Source organism: Semicossyphus pulcher, unplaced genomic scaffold (genome assembly GCF_022749685.1).
Source record: "Semicossyphus pulcher isolate SPU_LCO1_2020_fin unplaced genomic scaffold, fSemPul1.0.p SCAF_23, whole genome shotgun sequence".
NCBI lineage: Eukaryota > Metazoa > Chordata > Actinopteri > Labriformes > Labridae > Semicossyphus > Semicossyphus pulcher.
Genome location: NW_027211697.1, coordinates 9,617,260 through 9,636,682, shown reverse-complemented (window position 1 = coordinate 9,636,682; position 19,423 = coordinate 9,617,260). Strand labels below are relative to the sequence as shown.

The 19,423-nt window shown below is 43.4% G+C and overlaps 2 protein-coding genes across 4 annotated transcripts in view; one reads left to right on the top strand and one right to left on the bottom strand.

Annotated features, from left to right (window-relative positions):
- usp22 (ubiquitin specific peptidase 22) overlaps nt 1-9,456 on the top strand; it is a 28,706-nt gene extending 19,250 nt beyond the window's left edge. For all 3 annotated transcript variants that reach the window (XM_069674229.1, XM_069674227.1, XM_069674228.1), the window contains 7 exons: nt 530-635; nt 1,716-1,874; nt 3,954-4,080; nt 4,901-4,992; nt 5,444-5,506; nt 5,945-6,094; nt 7,366-9,456. In XM_069674229.1, the coding sequence (XP_069530330.1) occupies nt 530-635; nt 1,716-1,874; nt 3,954-4,080; nt 4,901-4,992; nt 5,444-5,506; nt 5,945-6,094; nt 7,366-7,408 (740 nt within the window). In that variant the 3' untranslated portion in view covers nt 7,409-9,456. The remainder of the gene's footprint in view (nt 1-529; nt 636-1,715; nt 1,875-3,953; nt 4,081-4,900; nt 4,993-5,443; nt 5,507-5,944; nt 6,095-7,365) is intronic.
- Nucleotides 9,457-10,410: 954 nt separating this feature from the next.
- LOC138603029 (somatostatin receptor type 2-like) lies at nt 10,411-14,884 on the bottom strand. Its single transcript, XM_069674682.1, has one exon. The coding sequence runs from the start codon at nt 14,882-14,884 to the stop codon at nt 13,772-13,774; it is 1,113 nt and encodes a 370-aa protein (XP_069530783.1). The 3' UTR covers nt 10,411-13,771.
- Between the last annotated feature and the right edge of the window lie 4,539 nt (nt 14,885-19,423).

Sequence of the window (19,423 nt, the reverse complement as noted above, 5' to 3'; positions counted from 1 at the left end):
GCTGTGCAATTAGAGTAAAAAAAACACACTATGAATTCTTTAAATGCAGTAAGTTTGAAGGGTTAATAGAAGAGGATTGTAGCTTTTTTTTACTGTATGAATTAAAGGTGTAGTGTCAGTTTAGATTGCCAGCAGTGTGCCCCAGACTGTGCCTCCTACTGTCTCTGATCCACCACACAGAGTCTTACCTTAGATCTGCCCAAAGGGCGCTGTGCCTTACCTCACTGGAAACATACTGAAGGAGACTGACAATGGTGTGTACCAAGGGGACGGCAGGCAGGCAGCGTGAAGAATGCCAATAGGCCCTGCTGCAGTGCAAAGACAGGCTGACTCACCCACACACCCTGCAGTAAGGCTTGCTTCGATTAGCCAAAGTGGAGAATCCAGAGAGTTGTGAAGTGGCAGGAAAGCTCCGCTAAAGGGGGAGGGGAAAGTGAGAATGAGGGCCAGACAGAGTCCTTCAGAGGTTGTTGCTGTTATCTGTGTGGTCTATTTATACCTTCTGCTCTTTTTTTTTTTTGTTCTGCAGGAGACGACAACGGGAAGAAGGCCAACAATCCAAACCACTGTAACTGCATCATCGACCAAATCTTCACTGGGGGCCTGCAATCAGATGTTACCTGTCAAGTTTGCCAGTGAGTTTCTGTGTACAGAGGCAAAGGAAAAATCTACTCCCACCTGAGACGTTTGCTCCTCATTCATCTTAATGAAGCATCCCATCACCACCTACACCCCACCTCCCTCTTTTCTTACATTTACTTATTCATACATCATCCATTTCTACTTGCTGTCTCCCGATGCCGCTCTCTCCTCTCACCGCTGGATCGACGTGGACTCCTCCCACCTTGCCGAACCACTGGTTGTGTCCTCTCCACTGCTCTTATTTAAAGGCCCGGTCCCTGCAGAGCTGATGTAATGGGGGGGTTGTCTAGACAGCGGCACAACCCAAGCGTTGCCTTTCTGCCCCCTTGAGCTGTCCTGTCACATTAACACTAGCACGCTGCACTGAACCGCAAAGCACCTCGCCCAGACTAGCAGGCAAAGCAAGCACGGCAATATAACCTGCCACCACAGTGGAAAGAGAGACTCCTGATGTAGAGCCAGTGCTCTGTCGTGTGTAACATTCTGCCATAACGTAAACACCGTCATAATCATCAAACAAATCTCCTGTTGACTGAAGGTCACTTATGCGTAGCAACTTTAGCAGCACATAACGCTCTCCTCAAGGCCTTTTGAAGAGAAATGATGCCACACTGGTGCATATAACTGCAGATTTGCGCTCTTCTCTCTCATAACAGCCACCTACTGGTACCATGTGGTATTACAGCGCCATGTCTCAATCCAATCAACAGTGATAATGCGCGGAAGCCCGTACCCTTTGCATATACCATTGAGTATACCGCATGCATTCTATACTTCAAGCCTCCTTTTTACCCGTAAGAATATACATTCCTTATGTGAAACCAATTTTCTCTGATGTAACACTTCATTGACTTGCAAATGGACCTGGAAGAACAGTGCAGATAATATGCACATGCACACACTCTATTGCAGCAGGCTTAAACAAAAACATGATCAGAATCTGCAGAGGCTGTATGTGTTTCCCTCTGTGTCATCATCCTTTCATCATGACCTGTAATAAGTGACACACACACAAAGAGACTATTTATTAAACGTTGGCTCCCTATTCTCTTTTTTTTTTTTTTGTCCTGCAGTGGGGTTTCCACAACGATAGATCCATTCTGGGACATCAGTCTGGATCTACCTGGCTCATCCACGCCTTTCTGGCCCCTCAGCCCTGGAGGGGATGGCAGCACAGTGAACGGAGAGAGCCACCTGTCAGGGTCCACCACGCTCACAGACTGCCTACGCAGGTACAGCTTGTCTTGTTGTCTTTTCTCTTTATTTATTTTGACATCCATCTAAACTACATTTCCAGTTATCTCAGTTGATAAAGGTTTAATCGCACCCCAGGATGTAAGATGTCTTGGACAACATTTGAAAAGCATAGGAGGTGCTGCAGCATTCTCCTTATTTTCTTCGCAATAGGCTTATTTTTCCATATGCCTTCCTCCACCTCTCAAAATTCAGCGGTATCAATCGTTCCACTTGTAGAAAAATAAATCTCATTCATCCTCCACTTGTTCGCGGGGTCACATGTGTCGCCTGCTCAGGCACAACCACCCTGTTATCCCCGTTTTCATCTTCAAGCATCACCAGGATGGCAGAGCAGGTGTGACCTCTCATATCTCCTCCACTGCCGCTTCATTCTTGCAATTTCTTTCCCTCCTCTCCTTATCTTATTTCATCCCTCCCCTGCGCACCCCCCACCCCCCCCTTCTCCACCTAATTCCCTTTCCCCCATGCCCTCACTCTCTACCTCTCGCATTCGTCTCATCCTCCCCCTCTCCTTCTCTCGCCTCCTTTCCTTCTGACTTTTTTTTTTTTTTTTTTTTTACTGCAGCTCCTCACACACCCCTAGTTGCTGCAGCAAGTCTCTTAAAGGCACAGAACTGGTTGGTGCTGTTGCTGTGGTGATAGAGGCGTTGGCAATACCAGCAGGGCTCTGGGTTGGGTGGGCTGACGTACAGAGTGGCTGCACCAAAACTCTGCAGGCGGATTTGTAGCACAAGCCCTCATATTTCAGATTGATTCATGCTGCACAGCTGTAGGACTGGAGCTAGGTGTTGCGGGCGAAATCAGTAGCAAGATCATGGACAAAAAAAACATCCGATGGCATCACTGCATCACATATTTAAAAGATACAATCTACATTTGAGTAAGTTTACTCTCTTAGTTTTGAGATGTTTACGCATCATGTTTCCTCAAATTAAGGAGCTTTTCGACAGCAGGAATTTTCCCCAGGAACTAGAACCTTTTGAGGAACTCTGTGCATTTCGAAAGCAGGAACCAGGGTCTACCCCCTGAAAAGTCCCTGCTCAGGGGGTAGTACGTTCCTCACAGTGTACTCAGTGTTTTATTCCACCCGCCATGTTTAAAAGACTGCAGATGCAAGCTCACTGTTGTCAATATTATCAATATTAATCCGCTTTGCTACCAGCACTTGTCTCCTTTCCAGTGTTGATTCAAGAAATCGATTTGCAATGCAATAAAGCACCATCACAAACAGCACAGGTTGAATGTCCTCCATGCTAACAGGCTAACTGTAGTGTCGCAGTAATGATGATACCGACCCGTTCATCTCGTTTTATGGCCTTCATCTTCTTCTTACTGCCACCCACTGGACTGGTGGTGTCAGTGCAGTTACTTTAGCCCTTTTTACACTGCGGTTCCACCTGAGCACCGTAACAAAGCTCCGCCGTCATGCAGCCTTTGTCATTTTACATTGGAACACCCAACGCCGGGGTAAAGTCACCCCAGTGTGTGTTTTTAAATAGTGTTGCGGCGTTGCGGAAGCAAGACGTGCGCAAGGTGTAAACAAACAGCGAGTGTTTCAAATACTCTGTTAGTAAGTCCGATGCCGGCTCAGAGGCGGAACGACTTCGCCCCACTGTTCCGCCTCCGTTCGTTCTACATAGAAGACGGAACGTAACAGAGGCGCAATAGTCCCGCCTTGAACTGGCAGTGTAAAAGGGCTTTTTAATGCTTCTCCATACGTCATTGGCCCGATTTGCATAATCTTCCCAAGACTTTAAGCCGCTGTGGAAACGCAGAAAACAATGTGCCCATTTAAAGCTTATTGTATTTTAAATTAGAATTTGTGTATTGCTATATTATGGTATGTATTTTATTTATATTATGTGTTTTTTGTATGTTCATCTGTTGTGATACTGAAAGCTGTATATTTTAATTACTCTGCACAACACCCTGGTATTACAGCCATAAGAGTGTCCCTTCACTTCTCACTTCCTGTCTCATGTTTGCCCACATTCTCTCTGCTTTCATACACCCTCTCCTCCCCTCCTTTATCCCTACCGCTCTTCTCTCTGCAGGTTTACGCGGCCCGAGCATCTAGGAAGCAGTGCCAAAATCAAATGCGGCGGTTGCCATAGTTACCAGGAGTCCACCAAACAGCTGACAATGAAGAAGCTCCCCATCGTAGCATGTTTCCATCTCAAAGTGAGTCAGCCGGCGACAGCGTGCTGCCAATTATCCCTCGTTGCATTATCTGTCACCGTCTCACAGTTTGATTATTTAAGGGTATATGGTGCTCTTATCACTCACACGTCTAATTATACTCATTACTCCAAAAACGGTGTCTGTAAATAGAGCTGAGTGATGTGATCCTCGCTTTTTATTTGTTTATTTATCTGCAGGTTCGTCCTATTTAATTTCAGTGTTATTTTTTCACTGCGCCCTCGCATTCTGCACTATATAGATATATTTATATGCAGTAACATCTCCCCCATTTTGCCCTGTGTGTATGCTGCCTCACATCTGCTGCAGGCTAAGTTCAGATTTTGCAGTGACTTGGCTGTCTGGTACATTGCCTGTGCGTAGGTGTGTTCATGATTCGATTCAGTTGTTGGTGCATTACCTCCTACCCTGTAGCCCTTTCACACTGTGTCCCAGGACACCTATGATTTTAATGACTAGCACAGCCTTCCATTGTCCATGTATTATTTATATTAACGGTATCAGAGGCCTATAATGTATTTATGATATTCATAGGAAGCAGATCAATCCAAGCCTGTTATTATCTTTTTACGAATGCGTAAACGTGTGACGGCCGGGGTGAGAAACATGCATTTTCACTTTTCACTTGCTGTGTTTGTATTTTGTATATCGCGATGATGACGCCTGTTATTTCTAAATATGTGTCCTCTCTCTCCCCTCCCCCCACTCTCTCACTCCCTCTCTCTCTCTCTGTCTCTCTTGCCCCTTCCCCCCCCCCCTCTCTCTCTCTCGCGTCTCATCCTCCCTCTCTGGCCGTCCCCAGCGATTTGAGCACTCTGCTAAACTGCGGAGGAAGATCACTACATACGTTTCCTTCCCACTAGAGTTGGACATGACGCCCTTCATGGCATCCAGGTAAGCCTCCAGCAAGCACCCCGTTGTCTACAGATGCAATGAATCATGGCCAGCGTTCACAGAATGAACAGGTTGTATTATAAACGGCGTGTAGCAGCTCATTTAATTGGTTTGTTATATATTAATCTTTGCATATGTACACACTATTCAATAAACTACAGATATGTGACATGCACATCTGTATCTATGCAAAAAAACAGCATTATGAAATGCACCCTCTAAATATTTACTAGTATCAGAGGAGCATGCAGCACCAGGCCCCACCCCTGGCTGTAGCATCCATTCAGCTCTGTTCGGAGACAGAAAGATCATTAGGTGAACAGGCAGGGAAAACATCAGCTTTCATAGATAGGATTATTCTGCCACCTAGTGGATTCATGTGCAAGTGTAGCATGCTTAGCATGCAGCATTATCAACACTAACATCTTGTTATTCCTCTCTCTCACTGCAGTAAAGAGAGCAGAATGAACGGGCAGTATCAACAGACGGTTGATGTATTAAACAACGACAATAAGTGAGTACCTTTTGAAAACATGTCTTACAGCGAACTGATTTAATAACACCCTGTCGCTTCACAGCAGCAGTGACATCATAGTAGAAATGTGTACTCTAGCACAGCAGCACAGGCTAATGACCTGAAGCAACCGGCTGTGACTTTCCCAAATGAAATTAATTTGAAGCCTATTAAAAGCTGCTTAGTTTTCTTCATCCATGGCAGTTACAATAGCTTTCATTTTCCAGGACATTTATTAGGAATTGACTGTCTTAATACCATTGACAGGTTGCCTGTAGTGGCGCCAATGCTCAGTGTGCAAGTTGCCCCTTGATTAGGTATACACAAATGAATGCACCGATGTATGAGGAGCATAATGGGGCTTTTTGTGGTGCTTGTGTTCGAGTAAAGTCAGAGGAAAGTACAAAGACAAATGAACTGTTTGTGTTTGAATTGCAGGTATTCCTTGTTTGCGGTGGTCAACCACCAAGGCACATTAGAGAGTGGCCACTACACCAGCTTCATCCGCCAGCACAAAGACCAGTGGTTCAAATGTGATGATGCCATAATCACCAAGGCCAGCATTAAGGATGTACTTGATAGTGAAGGGTAAGAATGGACACAGGGCATTAGTTGGGGTGGGCGGTATATCGGTTTCACACTGTCACCGGCGTCACGTTCTGCTACGACATGGATTTCGCAATACCGTCAATACTGTGATAAACACACACGTTTCGGTTTTCATACACGTTTTCCATACCTTATCTACAGGAAAAGTCTGTCTGATATCACACACTCTTCTGCAGAGCACACAGAGATCTGACGCCCTGCATGCAGAGTGTGTGTCACTCACATGCGCGCAACGCTGCAGCAGTCCCATGTAACGTCGGCGGGATGATTGAGTCAGACACACAGTTGCGAGAGTCGGCTTTTTGGTGAATGTGTCCACGTTCTTAGCGGAACCTCGTCCCGGTGCTGTGGCCGCATGGACCGACCGATCACGGAGCAGAGTTGCCACGGAGTGTTTACGTTTAGCGGCTTCACTTTGTTTTGTTTCGCTGATTAAACATACATTTGAACACCATTAGAAACGATAGATGACAAGTAACCCAGATGCAGCCCACAAGTCGCTGTAGTTGCTGAACCAAGTGTGGTAAAAGTAGGAGGATTTTTGTTTTGTCAAATAGAAAATAGACTTTAAAGTCCCAAATAATATTAAGTATAATTGTTAATTGTTTATATTTACATGAAAACACATTGATGTGTTCACTTACATTAACAATAGAGCAAAAAGAGCTAGAATCATGGTTTAAGTAGAGAACCTTTTCATTTTGTAATACTGCAATATAATACCAGTACCGCCAGAAGGAAAAGTAATACTGTGATATAAACTTTAGGTCATATCACCCACCCCTAATTAGCAGTACTAAAAACAAGACTAGGTCAAAACCTAGTATGTGGCTGACCGCATCAGGTCAATGTGTGCTTTCGTGGGCAATGTGTTACAAGCACTGTCCTTATGAGGCTGATGACAAAGTGTTTGAAAGCAGGTGCGCGCTGCGGACGTAGGTGAGGACAGCGGGCGAGCAGCAGAGGAGCAGCCCCGTCTACTCCCCGAGCAAAGTATCCAGAGTCGTATAGAGAGAGTCGGGTCAGTGGAGGTCCAATATGCTCCATGATCCGCCATTGCAATGTCGCAACTCTCTCTCTCTCTACGGCTCTGAAAGTACAGTCACTCACTCACTCACTCACTCACTCACTCAGATAGTCAGTTACTCAGGCAGTCAGTCACATACAGACCCGTGTGTAGGGCTGACCCCAGCAGTCAGCCAAACATATTACAGGATGAAATCTAATGCTTCTTTCCTTTCCCTCCTCAGGTATCTCTTATTCTACCATAAACAGTTCCTCGAGTACGAGTAGTCTTCGAGACCACTGACCACGAAGAACCACTGCTTCTAAAAGAGAGAGTCCAGGGACTGGGGACAGGATGAAACACAAAACACACAAACCTACCTGAAACTCTTTGACTTACCAGTCTGCTCCTCCGGCTGTGGAGGACAAAACTTAAAAAAAAAAATAAAGACGTGTGAAATCATGCAACCTTTCAAAAGAAAAAAAAAATCAAGCACTGAGCTACTTCTTGGCATCTACTTGACAAAACTGAATGAGGAGGAGGAGGAGGAGGAGAAGGAAGGAGGAGGTTGTCGTCGGTTCCAGGCTCGGGCAGAGGGGAAAGAGGCCCCGCACACCCCTCACACTCTCTCTATCTCTATCTCTCTCTCTCTTGTCCCCTTCCTGCTGCAGGGACAGAGTCTGAGCCTGACCGGCTGTCATGTTGATCGGGCACATCTGGATTTTTTTCTTACAGTATTCTGACCCCCTCTCCCCCCCCCCACCCCACCCAACACACACACACACACACACACACACCCTCCATTTCTCTCCCATGGTGCTCTTGTTTCAACTGACCAAGCATTTAACTTAGTCATCATGGAGGACAGTTTGTTGTCATATGCATAATGGGACTGAATGCAAAAAAAAAAAAAAGAAGAATAGAATCATCGTATTATATGAACTTTGCAAGAACATTTTTCAAGGTATGATTATGATTCTTATCATTTGTGACTTTAGTTATAAAATACTGTATGAATCTAGTATACATTTATTTTTTAAGAGCAAAGAAAACATGGGAGAGCTTAGAGACGCTGCCTTTGCCAGTTGCTGGGGAAGAGCTGCCATGGAAACTAAGCAGATTTGGACCTGCGTGTGCTCATGTTCCATTATTTACTGTGTTGATTGTTTTTATTTTTAAGTCTGGTTGAGGGCAGGGAATATCTATTTTTTTGTTTTTTAGCACCGCATTGAATTTTGTATACTGTTCTTTTCAGTGTCTTTTTTTTGTTTTTAATTTTCAGTACAGTCATATGTCCCTCGCTGTCCTGGTACTGGAAATGTTTTTGGACGTATTATACTTTCATTCTTGTGGAATTGTTGGTATAACGATGGTGGTGATTAAATTGGCTCACCTTTTGCTGTTTAATGAATTGTATGTTGAATGTGAGCCTTGGGTTTTCGTACGGCATTCTGAAGAGAAGACTCAATACATGAACTCCACATGAGGTCCTATTATATGTGAGAATGCTGTGGTCTCTCCTCATTAAACACCTTGAATGCTCTGTGCAAAAAAAAAAAAAAAAAGAAGAAAAAAAGAAGCCCATTTACCAACACTGCATGCGACTGGGCTCTCATGATCTTATACAATGTGAAAAATTTGCCCTCGGTAATGCCTCAAGGCCCCATCATGATTTTTGTTCTGTAGTTTTGGGATGAGAAGAGAATCATGTGAAATATATATAGAGGCTAAAACACATCGCACGTGTACGGGCACTGTGCGACCACAGCCGGGCTCTGAATCCATCAGTGTTAATCTTCTCCATGGCAACTGTGTGGCTGGTGCAGACCGGTGTGGTTCGTGGCGCGTCTCGCCTCTGCAGTGCAGTAAACCCAGTGCTCTATTCAATCAGTATGCTGTCAAGTCAGACTTTAGATAATGCACATACACATCAGGGTGTTGTGGTCTGTTTTGTTTGAATATCACTGATCGTGTATGTATAAGAAATTTCAGAATAAAAAAATATTGACTCATGTATAAGATGAGGGCTCTAACCTTTCACAAAATAATGCCACATAAAAAAAAAAAAAAAACCACAACCCCCTGGTTGTTAAGCTGCTCTGTAATTGAAAACAAACATGCATATCCTTTGGTCTGCTGCATAACCTCAGCTAGAGGGCGACGGCGGGTTCTTGACCAGTAAAATCAAAGACTTTTGAAATGTTCGCACTATGGTTTCGATGTATCGTGGAGCAGTTAAGGCCACCCAAGGACATTCAGGGACGCAGCTGAAACGAAAAGGAAGAGGAGAGCTTCATTATCCGTTTCAGTGATTAAACTCAGAACAAAACTGGAATGTGTATGTGCTGTCTTTTGTCTAATTATTCCGTTCACGCTTCCCTTTTATTTTGAGAGGACATGTCCCAGAATTGAAGATCAGGTGTTTGAAGCTGTCTGCTTTAACAGCCCTGCGTTACTGCACGTGTACTCGCATGGTGGAAAAGACTGTAGAGGACCTTAAATTCACCAAGAGTACATTAATACAGTGATCTGCACTGGTGAACATTTGCTCTCACTTAGGCTTTTTAAACTCACTGTTACAGTATGTCAGGCCTGAGAGAAGCTTGAGTTATATATTTGCTTGTGGCGCCACCTTGTGGTCAAACTAAGAAGTTCAGATGATGTAATAAGACCTTTTTATATTGTGTGCAATGCTGGTATGTAGAGCAGGGGTTCTCAAACTTTGTGGGGCCAAGGACCTCTTACAGGGGAGAACATTTTCCAAGGACCCCCTCATAATCGTAACACTGATTAAGCATATGCTTACTACCATTTGCACTCTTAGATGCCATTGGAACTATTTGTACTGTAAAACTTATCAACCAAAATACTTCAGACCTGTTTCATAGTGATAATCAGAAAAACATTTCAGTTTGAATCATGTTAATACCACTTCTATACTTTAAAACAGGAGGCTCATTTTATTCTAATTCCTTGCGGACTGAACCTGACAGCATTTATACTTTCCAACTAATTGATCTTAAAAGCTTTCAGAAAATTAACAGCAGCACGAAGCCGCAGGAACGGTTCGACCTGAGTGAGTTGAGTGATTCATGACAGACTGACGAGATGTGTCACGGTCACATCGGTTTCTATTGGTCCAAAGCTAATGTGGGCGGGAGTAATGGACACAATATGCTTGTTTCATTGGCGCAAATGGACCTCATCTGTTGACATGCAGTTTTTAATGATACAGCACAATTTCATAATTTATTATACATTTATTTTTATTATTTTGCTGACCCCCAGGACTCCCAGGACCCCACTTTAAAAACCACTGATGTGGTGCTAAGTGTCAATCACATCTATCAGGTCTTTGGACTGTGGGAGGAAGCCGGAGAACGCATGCACAGGGAGAACATGCAAACTCCTCACAGAAAGGCCCCCGATGTCTGACCCAGGAACCTTCTAACTGTGAGCCGACCCACAGTTTGGTATCTTTTAGACTAATTCTTTTTTCATAAGGTGGGATATGCTTCAATATTGCAGCAGAATAAGAAATGACACTGCTTACTTACTTTATTTAGTTTAAACACAACTTAACACAACCTTTGTTTGTGCCAACAAACGTGGTTTGTCAATATAATTGAACAGAGCAGAAAACGGATGAAACACATGATGAAACGTTATATACAGAAACAGTAAAACCTTTAACATCTGTGGGGATGTTTACCAAAGCTTATGAGACATATAGCATTTAAGGCTCATCATAAAAACCACATTTAACTTAAGCACAGGTGGGACAAGTAGAAAAGCTGCAAAATAAAGTCTTAAGAAATGTTAAACAATAAAAGCTGAAAACTTTAAGCACTGTTGGGGAAAATTAATCACTACAACCGCGGGATGATAGTGGACAAAATATGTGTCCGGTCTGCATTATGATACATAAAGCGTGGTGTTTGCTTCGGCTCTACATTAATAACAGCACATTTTTTTAACACTACCTAACACGTAAACCAGGTTTTATGTAACTGAGATGTTTCACAGCTCGGTGGATGCTGATGCTAATGCACCCTTTATGTTTCTCTTTCTTCAGTCATCTGAGCAATGTCTTCTCTCATTATTCACGTCCGGAGTCATCCCTCTTTTATTATTATGCTAATGAATGTAACCATGGAACCAAAAGCCTCATCCGCTGTTGCTGTGGAAATATAAGACACAAGAGGTGTGCCGTGTCTCTCGGCGGTAATAAGACCACCTTACAAATTCCACAATACTGCGGGGAGAGGGATTGATACGGAATTTGATTAGTCATGGCTTGGCGTTCACAATGTGTGTGTGTGTGCGTTCTGTGCATTAAAACTGACACATATGAGGAAGTTAAATGCACATTGTCAGCAGCGTACTGAGGTCAATAGATACATATATATTTAAATATCAATAGTGACATATTTTTAACCGTCTCGATGGGACATCTAAATCAATACAACACACTCAGGAGTCATTGCACATAAATCATAATCTGTCGCAGGCTTTGGTGCATATGAGGGTGCCTGCGCACGTAGCATAAATGTTTTATAAAGATAGTAATCTGACTGTACAGCAACAGACAGGGAGTTAGAGGATGGACTCCTGGAGCAGCAGAGTGACAATGATAAGGAACACCAAAGCCTCTTCAGGAGGAGTGTTCTAGCCCTTCACAAATTCACGTCTCCAAGACACCAGGGGACAGAAACCACACTTGAAAACGTGGCCTCGTACATGTCACGGATCATAAGAGGAGGATGGGTCGACATTAGCATACAAAGTCAGAATACAAGTGGCTTCAAATGCGAAGCAGGAAAAAATAGTCCCCTGATGAAAGTTAAAGAAAAGAGCTGACCTTAAGGAGTGTAAAAATACGGAAGCCCTTTGCGGACATTTTATTTACTCTGTTTTCCTGTGATAACGAGTTAGTTCTGGTTATTTTCTTGAGATCTCGACTTATTTTTCTCGTTATCTCCGTATAACAAAGCTGGTTTTCTCGTGATAACGAGTTAATTTCAGTTGTTTTCTTGAGATTTTTCTCGTGAAGGGCGATCTAGAAAACAAAACAAATTGTGGACTCATGTCCTGGTCTGTATTATCACAGGTGGCTCCCTCTGCCCACAATAATCAGGTAGGCTAATGTTCGTTTTGTGCTTTTACAACTCTGGGGATACGAGTTATGATCATCTGACGTTACGGTGGTGCCCCCTCGTTATCTCGTGAGAACGTGAATAATAAGTCTCGAGAAAACGGCCTGAAATACCTTCTAGTAAATAACATGTACGGATGCATGTCCGCTAAGGGCTTCCGTACACAGATACACAAACTGTTCTGATAAAAACAGTGAAAAAACAATCATCTGAACGTGCGTTTAAAATATATTACGCCTAAATATATTCTAAATCACTACTTCTTGGATATGACTTGGGTTTGATACCTAAATAGGTCAGTCTGCAGGTTGCATGGGACCCGTGACACCCACTGGAGATAGGAGGAGGGAAACGGTACTAAAATAATCATTCACCAAATGTTATGCGAGCAGGTTTTATGCTCTCAGATGCCGTAAAAAACATGAAGCTGAGCCACAACTCAACACTCACTTTGAATAATTTAGAACCATGCAGTCTGGCTTTTTTTTTTCTGTAAAAGCTACTGAAACAGCTGCAAACAATGACAGCAAGAGTATTACATGTCATACATATATAATGGCAAAGCTATGAATTTCCCTACAGGGACGCTACTTTACATGATATACAAGTTTCTATACATTATAGCAGCACTTTGGTTAAAAGCTGGCTCGGCGTATAGGCTGAGCCAGATCTAATAATGAAATGTAAATTATGCATGTAGCTATAGTGAAGCGGCGAGTGACTCAGGATGCTAATTTAACACTGTTATTCACAGCTGATGCGTTTTTATCGCATGAAATTTGTCGACAGCACTCGCTCGTTATGTTCAGTGTGTGAAAAATAATCATTAAATATCACCAAGTTAGAGTGTTTCACGATGAAGTGACAGCAAATATAAAACAGTCTCTCGGTTATTTACAGTAAAACTTCTCTCAGGAGAAAATATCCTGCGGACGAGCAAGAGCAAAAACAGAGGAATGATAATGTTGCCACTTTTAACAACTGTATTACAGCATACGACCACATTTATGTGATTTTTCACAATAAAGATCTGTGGAAACTCGACGCAGGCCCTCTATTGTAAACTACGTATATGATCTCAGCTCTCCGGGGGAAATTCATGTCACCAAGGGGACCGTTTGCAAGTGGGCGTTAGTGTCCGCTCTCTCTCACCTCAGAGTCGATAACAACAGTCGGACAGATTTCTGTTTCATTTACAGCTTATATAGCACAATGTTTGAACTACTGGTGATGTCTTTATGGATTTGTTTACAGCCATGGATCCGTCAATATGTCGAAGGCAGAGAGAGGAGCAGTCCAGTTCGACATGTTTTTATGTTTCATTTCTGTTGGTGCTTTGTTCTCCTTTACACTGGATAAGGGACATGTTCCTTTGTGAGCTCCTTGTTCAGTGTTTTATCACATCCTCCCCTGTTCTGATGTGATTTAGAGATGTTGGAGCTGACTGTTAGTGTCACACAGATCTGTTTGTAAGTGAGTCCCGTCACCTTCCTTTTAGATGCTGGTCTGCAGGTCGCCGTTCAGCAGAGTACTCTGAGTCTCCGTGGGGTCATTAATCATCCGAGACTTATCCTGCCGACTGTCGCTGCGCTCCGCCTCATCCAGCCCTCCCACCTTCTTAAGACACAGAACATTCTGGAAACTCTTCTTGAAGTTCTCTGACAGGAAGGCGTAGAGGATGGGGTTGGCGCAGCTGTTGGCGTATCCTAGAACCACCACAAAAGCAAAGGTGCTCCTCAGGATGGGGGTGGTGCTGATGGTTCCCGTCACCGAGGTCACGTTGAAGACGTAGAAAGGCAGCCAGCAGAAGACGAACACCGCCACCACAATGGACACCATCCGCGTCACCTTCCTCTCCGAGCGCTTCCTCTTGGAGGAGCCTACGCGGATGCCCGAGGACTTCACCTTGATGATGATGAACAGGTAGCAGAGGCAGATGACCATGAGCGGCAGGAAGAAGCCCAGGATGAAGGTGTAGAACATGAAGGCTGTGTAGTAGGCCTCTTGAGGCTCGGGCCACACGATGGTGCAGAAGCAGCCGTCGTGCTTCGTGATGACGCCGCTGTAGATAACGATGGGCAGGTTGACCATCAGTGACACCCCCCACACTGCTACGTTAATCGTCTTGGCCATGCGAGGCTTGCGCCACTTTGTAGACTTAATTGGATGCACAACAGCCAGGTAGCGATCTATGCTCATCACCATCAGGCAGAAGATGGAGGTGAACTGATTCAGGGAGTCGACGGTCATCACCACCCTGCAGAGCACCGGGCCGAACGGCCAGTGGACCAACGCCAACTGGATGGCGATGAACGGCAGTCCCAGCATGAAGAGCACGTCGGCCACGGCCAGGTTGAGGATGTAGATGTTGGTGACCGTCTTCATCTTGGCGTAGCGCAGGATGACGTAGATGACGAGGGCGTTTCCGCAGAGCCCCACGGCGCAAACCAGGAAGTACAGGCAGGTGATGACCACCGTGCTGGTTCTGTTGAAGGTGTGGTCCGTGTAGTTCCCGTGCAGGTCGGACTCATTGCCCTGCATGAAGCTGTCGTACATGAGGTGCTCCGACAGGTTCGGAGGGAACGATGGGAAGATCCAGGAGTCCATGATGCCTCACTGTGTCTCTCTGTTTGTCAGGGGTTATGGCATCTCACCTGCACACATAAAGACGTGTTAGTAGCTGTAATATACTTTAAAGAAACCTTTCATTTTAAATTAGTTACAGAGAATAAAATAACCGTTCCACTTGATATGGATTTTATGTTCCCAGAAGAAGAAGAGGGAGATCTATAGTCATCATCCTCATCAGTTATTGAGTGTAATCTCTCTTCCTTCCTGTATATAGACCTTTTGCTGACGGATGTATGTGTGTTGAACGAATTGATCCAAATGTGACGAGTGGCTGCACCGTGCGCATGACTGTCGAGACACTATCCAACAGTCTCAGGAATAAATCCCTGTTATCCATCAGGAAAAAAAGCTTATCCGCTCACATTTCAGATTTAGATGGTAAGGCATGCTCACTTAAGTCTCTTTGAAAAAGGAAACGTCCTTTTTCTAATCACCCTTCAGGCCAGTCGCACCTGAGGGGATTTTACAGATCTATATCTGAAGCCTCTGTCTCGAGAACAGCCTTGATTGATAGCGTGTGTAAAAAAGAGCACCTCAGGCAGTTTCCACTCTCTACTTGAGGCCAGATTTTCCGTGTGTGTTTATTTGGTCAGGCTCTGCTACCAAGGGAAATCACTCCGCACACCCTCCAGTCATAAGCTCTCCCTGGGGGAAATGCTCGCCCTTCAACATGCTGCTAAATGATCAGCTCGCATTCTCTGCTGACACTTTTTTTCAATTTATTAGGGGGTGGGCATGGATGTAAATTAATCCCATCCTAAGTAATTGAATGAGGGGGAATCACTGAACTGCCAATAGCCTCAACACAGTCAGATTGAAGTGCTTGTCACTGCCAATGCACGGGAGGCAAACATGGTCTGACAACTTCGTTTGATGCCAATAACATAAGAGGTTTTATGATGCCAGTTTATCATGTTCACCATGGAGGCAGGAGAGGGTGGACATGGCCTGGACTCTTTTCTTGTTTTGGTGACCAGGAGACAAAATCAATGAAAACAGAGCCTCTTTATCCATAAATGTGTTGACGGAGTCAGACGGATGGAGAGTATGATGTATAATGTAACAGTTGGAAACCTGTTGGGAGAAGCAGATTTGATTTGTAGAAGATAAACAAGCATGTGATAATGATATTCCAGAAACATCATAAAACCCCTCCATGAAGCATGCAGTGGCTCTGTTTCTGAGGTCAAGATCTCTGTTCGTATAGAATCATATTTTATATCGATTAAGAAATATTACTTTGCAAACAGTTGTATTTAAACGTGCAACAGGTATCCTTTCTATAGGAAAACAGCCAATAAGAGGAAATAAAGTGGCCTGCTAAAAGAGCAACAGGAGACACACTGATTTAATTAAGTTGCCACTTTAGGTTGACAGATTTTTCCCATGATCATTTTCTTCGTCACTCTTTAAGACCACGAGTTTTACTTTGACTTTTCCTTCTAGCACGTTAGAGGTATGAATACTCAGCTGAATACATTATTAAACGCCGATAATTAATCATGTAAATCCATCTCAATGGAAATCCAATGAGAATAAGGTCAAGCCAGGAATTTCATTAAGGCTAAAGATGAAACTCTTCACAGCTACAGATTAGGAGTTTATAGTGTGAAATCGCACATGCAAGAACAATATCTTACATTGCAAACAGTCAAACTGCGTACCGGGAATCAATGAGACACTACAGTTAATATAAGAGAGAGTGCTGAAAATGTCGAACCTGCTCATTTTGGCATATGTTGGTCAACTTCGTTTGAATTGAGAAATAATTCCATCCTTGTAACATTATCTTGCACGTGCATCTGTGCTAATCCACCACCACTCTACTGTAAATCATCAAAAAGAAGCTGCATTCAATCTCACTATTTAAAAAAACACTACTTACCAGGTTTAATCACTTCAGCGTCTGTAGCAGATTCATCTTCTTCATCTTCAAATATTCCTCAAGTTTGTCACACACAGCATCGAAGTGCGCAATGTGAATTTTACGTTTAAAAATCCCATAACGCAGTCAGCGTGACACAGACTACCAGGAGAAAAGGAACCCAAAAAGATCTGACGGTGAGATCAGACACAATCGCCACCAGCTCGGCTCTGCACAAATCTCTGAAGCGCTCCCGGCGTGACGCGCACGGTGACTGACCCAGCGGGGGAGCGCGGAGATGTTAAAGGGCGCACAGGAGCCGCGTCGAGGAGGTGCTGAGGATACTCACCTCTGAACGAGGAGAGGCTGTCTTTTCTGATACAGAAATACAGTCCTGCATACAGATGGAGCCAGGCACTGATTTGATCTCGACAAAACGCACTGACGCGCGGAATTAAAGCCGTACAACGCTTGTTGCAAATTTTGGTGAGGTGAAATGTAGTGGGAAACAAGAGTAAAAAAGAGATGTCAATTTAATTGACAGCCATATGAAAACACAGCAGGCCTTTAGGGCACGCCATTCAGGGTTTAGTGTCACGTTTCTTGACAGTAATTCAGTAGAAAGGCTGATTCTCTTCTTTGGCCAAATTTCAGTGCCAATGGCTGATTAAAAATTAAAGTGTAATAAAAAAATAAAACAGGAAATGCTTTTAAGAGCTTCAAGAACTTCTAAATGTATTAAATTTTAAATATCACATACTTGTGACAAATGTACTTAAATAAGGCTTATGCACGTCTCCAGATCCATTTGTCAATGATTAACATGAAAACTGACCTGAAACCAATGGGACAAATTGTCCCTTTCTACAATCATTTCTTAATTAGGCAGTGATTTTAAGCCACCTGGGTTCGGTAAATAACGAATGACACAACATAACCAATTACAAAAAACATGTTTCAAAGTTAGGGCAGCCCAGAGGCCCAGGGCCATTATATTTTCTAAAACTGTTTGCCTCTAAGTCCAGCAGTACAAGTCTCCTGAAGTGCTTTTGGAAAAAAATGGGTTTTATTCCACATCAAAATTAGACGGATTATTGTTGTTTTTTCACAGTATTTCTGCAAGTAGTTTAAGAAGCGCTTACTTTATCAGCCTAAGAGTCTTCAACTACTCATAGACCTGCTTCTTTTACTTTGAAAACCGGAAGTATTCCTTGGTGGCATTAGGGGTAGCCTTAAAGTTTTTTCCGTATATCCGGTACTTGATAGACTGTATTAGAAATTCACTCACAACAGAGCTGTTTCATTGCTTTTACCGTACATTTTTAGATCAATTGAGCACTCGTAATGCAGGGGCGGCTGGTTTGACCCAATGACTGTATGGTTAGACCACGCAAAAGCGAAAGACGGCTGGCTCGACCGCAGCCCAGCATCTATGCTGTAAATTACACGTGCGTGCGCCAACCTTATATATGCCTATAGCGCCAACATCATCTTCCGTTTAGCTTTCAGCCACCAGGGGCAGCACCGAGCGCAAAATTGTAGAGCAGCACTCAAATTAGGCGCCTTGAAAAAGCTGTTCATTTACGTGATGACGTCCCGGTGACGCGGGCGATGTTCACCTTTGCTGCTTGGTATGCAATTTCGTTGTTTGGTTCTTAACATAAACAAACTTTACTCTTAACATTTTACAGGCTAGTAGTTACTACAAGTGTGAAATCTAATTTGTGAATTACAGTAATGTTGTGTGTTCTGGTGTGTTTAAGCTAATCAAACTGATTATGTCTTGCCTTCCTTTTATTTTATTTTGTTATTTTATAGACACGAGGGAAACTGACGATAATTCCAGCAATGAGGATGCTAATTGCTCACATGGTGGAGAAAAACATTGAGGATAATGAGGACGAAGAGGACGGTGAAGAAGATGACTGTCTGCATTGATACTGTAAGTTAGCATCTTGAGCCAAGCAAGCTACTTCTGTCATGTGCTGTGTGCCCCAGGCTAAAGTTAGCTAATTTTTGCAGGCAGCTGTGAGCTAGCAGGAGAGTGTAGTGCTATCTCCATAGTAATGTATGATGAATCTGCTTTACCATAAAGTAATCGACTCTAGCAGTGCTTGTAATTGTTTCCTCACAGCTGAAGTATGATGTAAATCCACAAATGCTATTTATGGTGGCTTTAATTGGTTTGTGATTGTTTGTGGTTGTTGTAAACACATTGTATGCATTTGTATTGCTTGACAGTAATGCACCGAATTAATTGTGTGTGTATTATTAATACTTCTTATTATTGTTGCATATAAACAATATAAACAAACAGTAACCCATATAGCTTTCCAAATCACTATTCCCTGGTGCTGCCAATGGCCATGTTCATGTGTTATTCAACAGGACATCCTTTGATGAGGCTCCATGCATGTGTACCAGGTGTGAGTGAAGTCCATTCTGCTTAATAGGTAAGATCAGTGTCATTGTTTGGTATAAACTGGTATAGCGTATTGGTGTGGCAATATTCTCAACAGGACACACAGTTTTGATAGCAAACAGAAAGTTGTGATGAAGCATGTTGTTTCTACTTATACAAACTATCATACTAAGTTGCATTATACGCAGGCCATTCTGCAGAGTTCTAATGGCACCACAAGCTGCTCAGC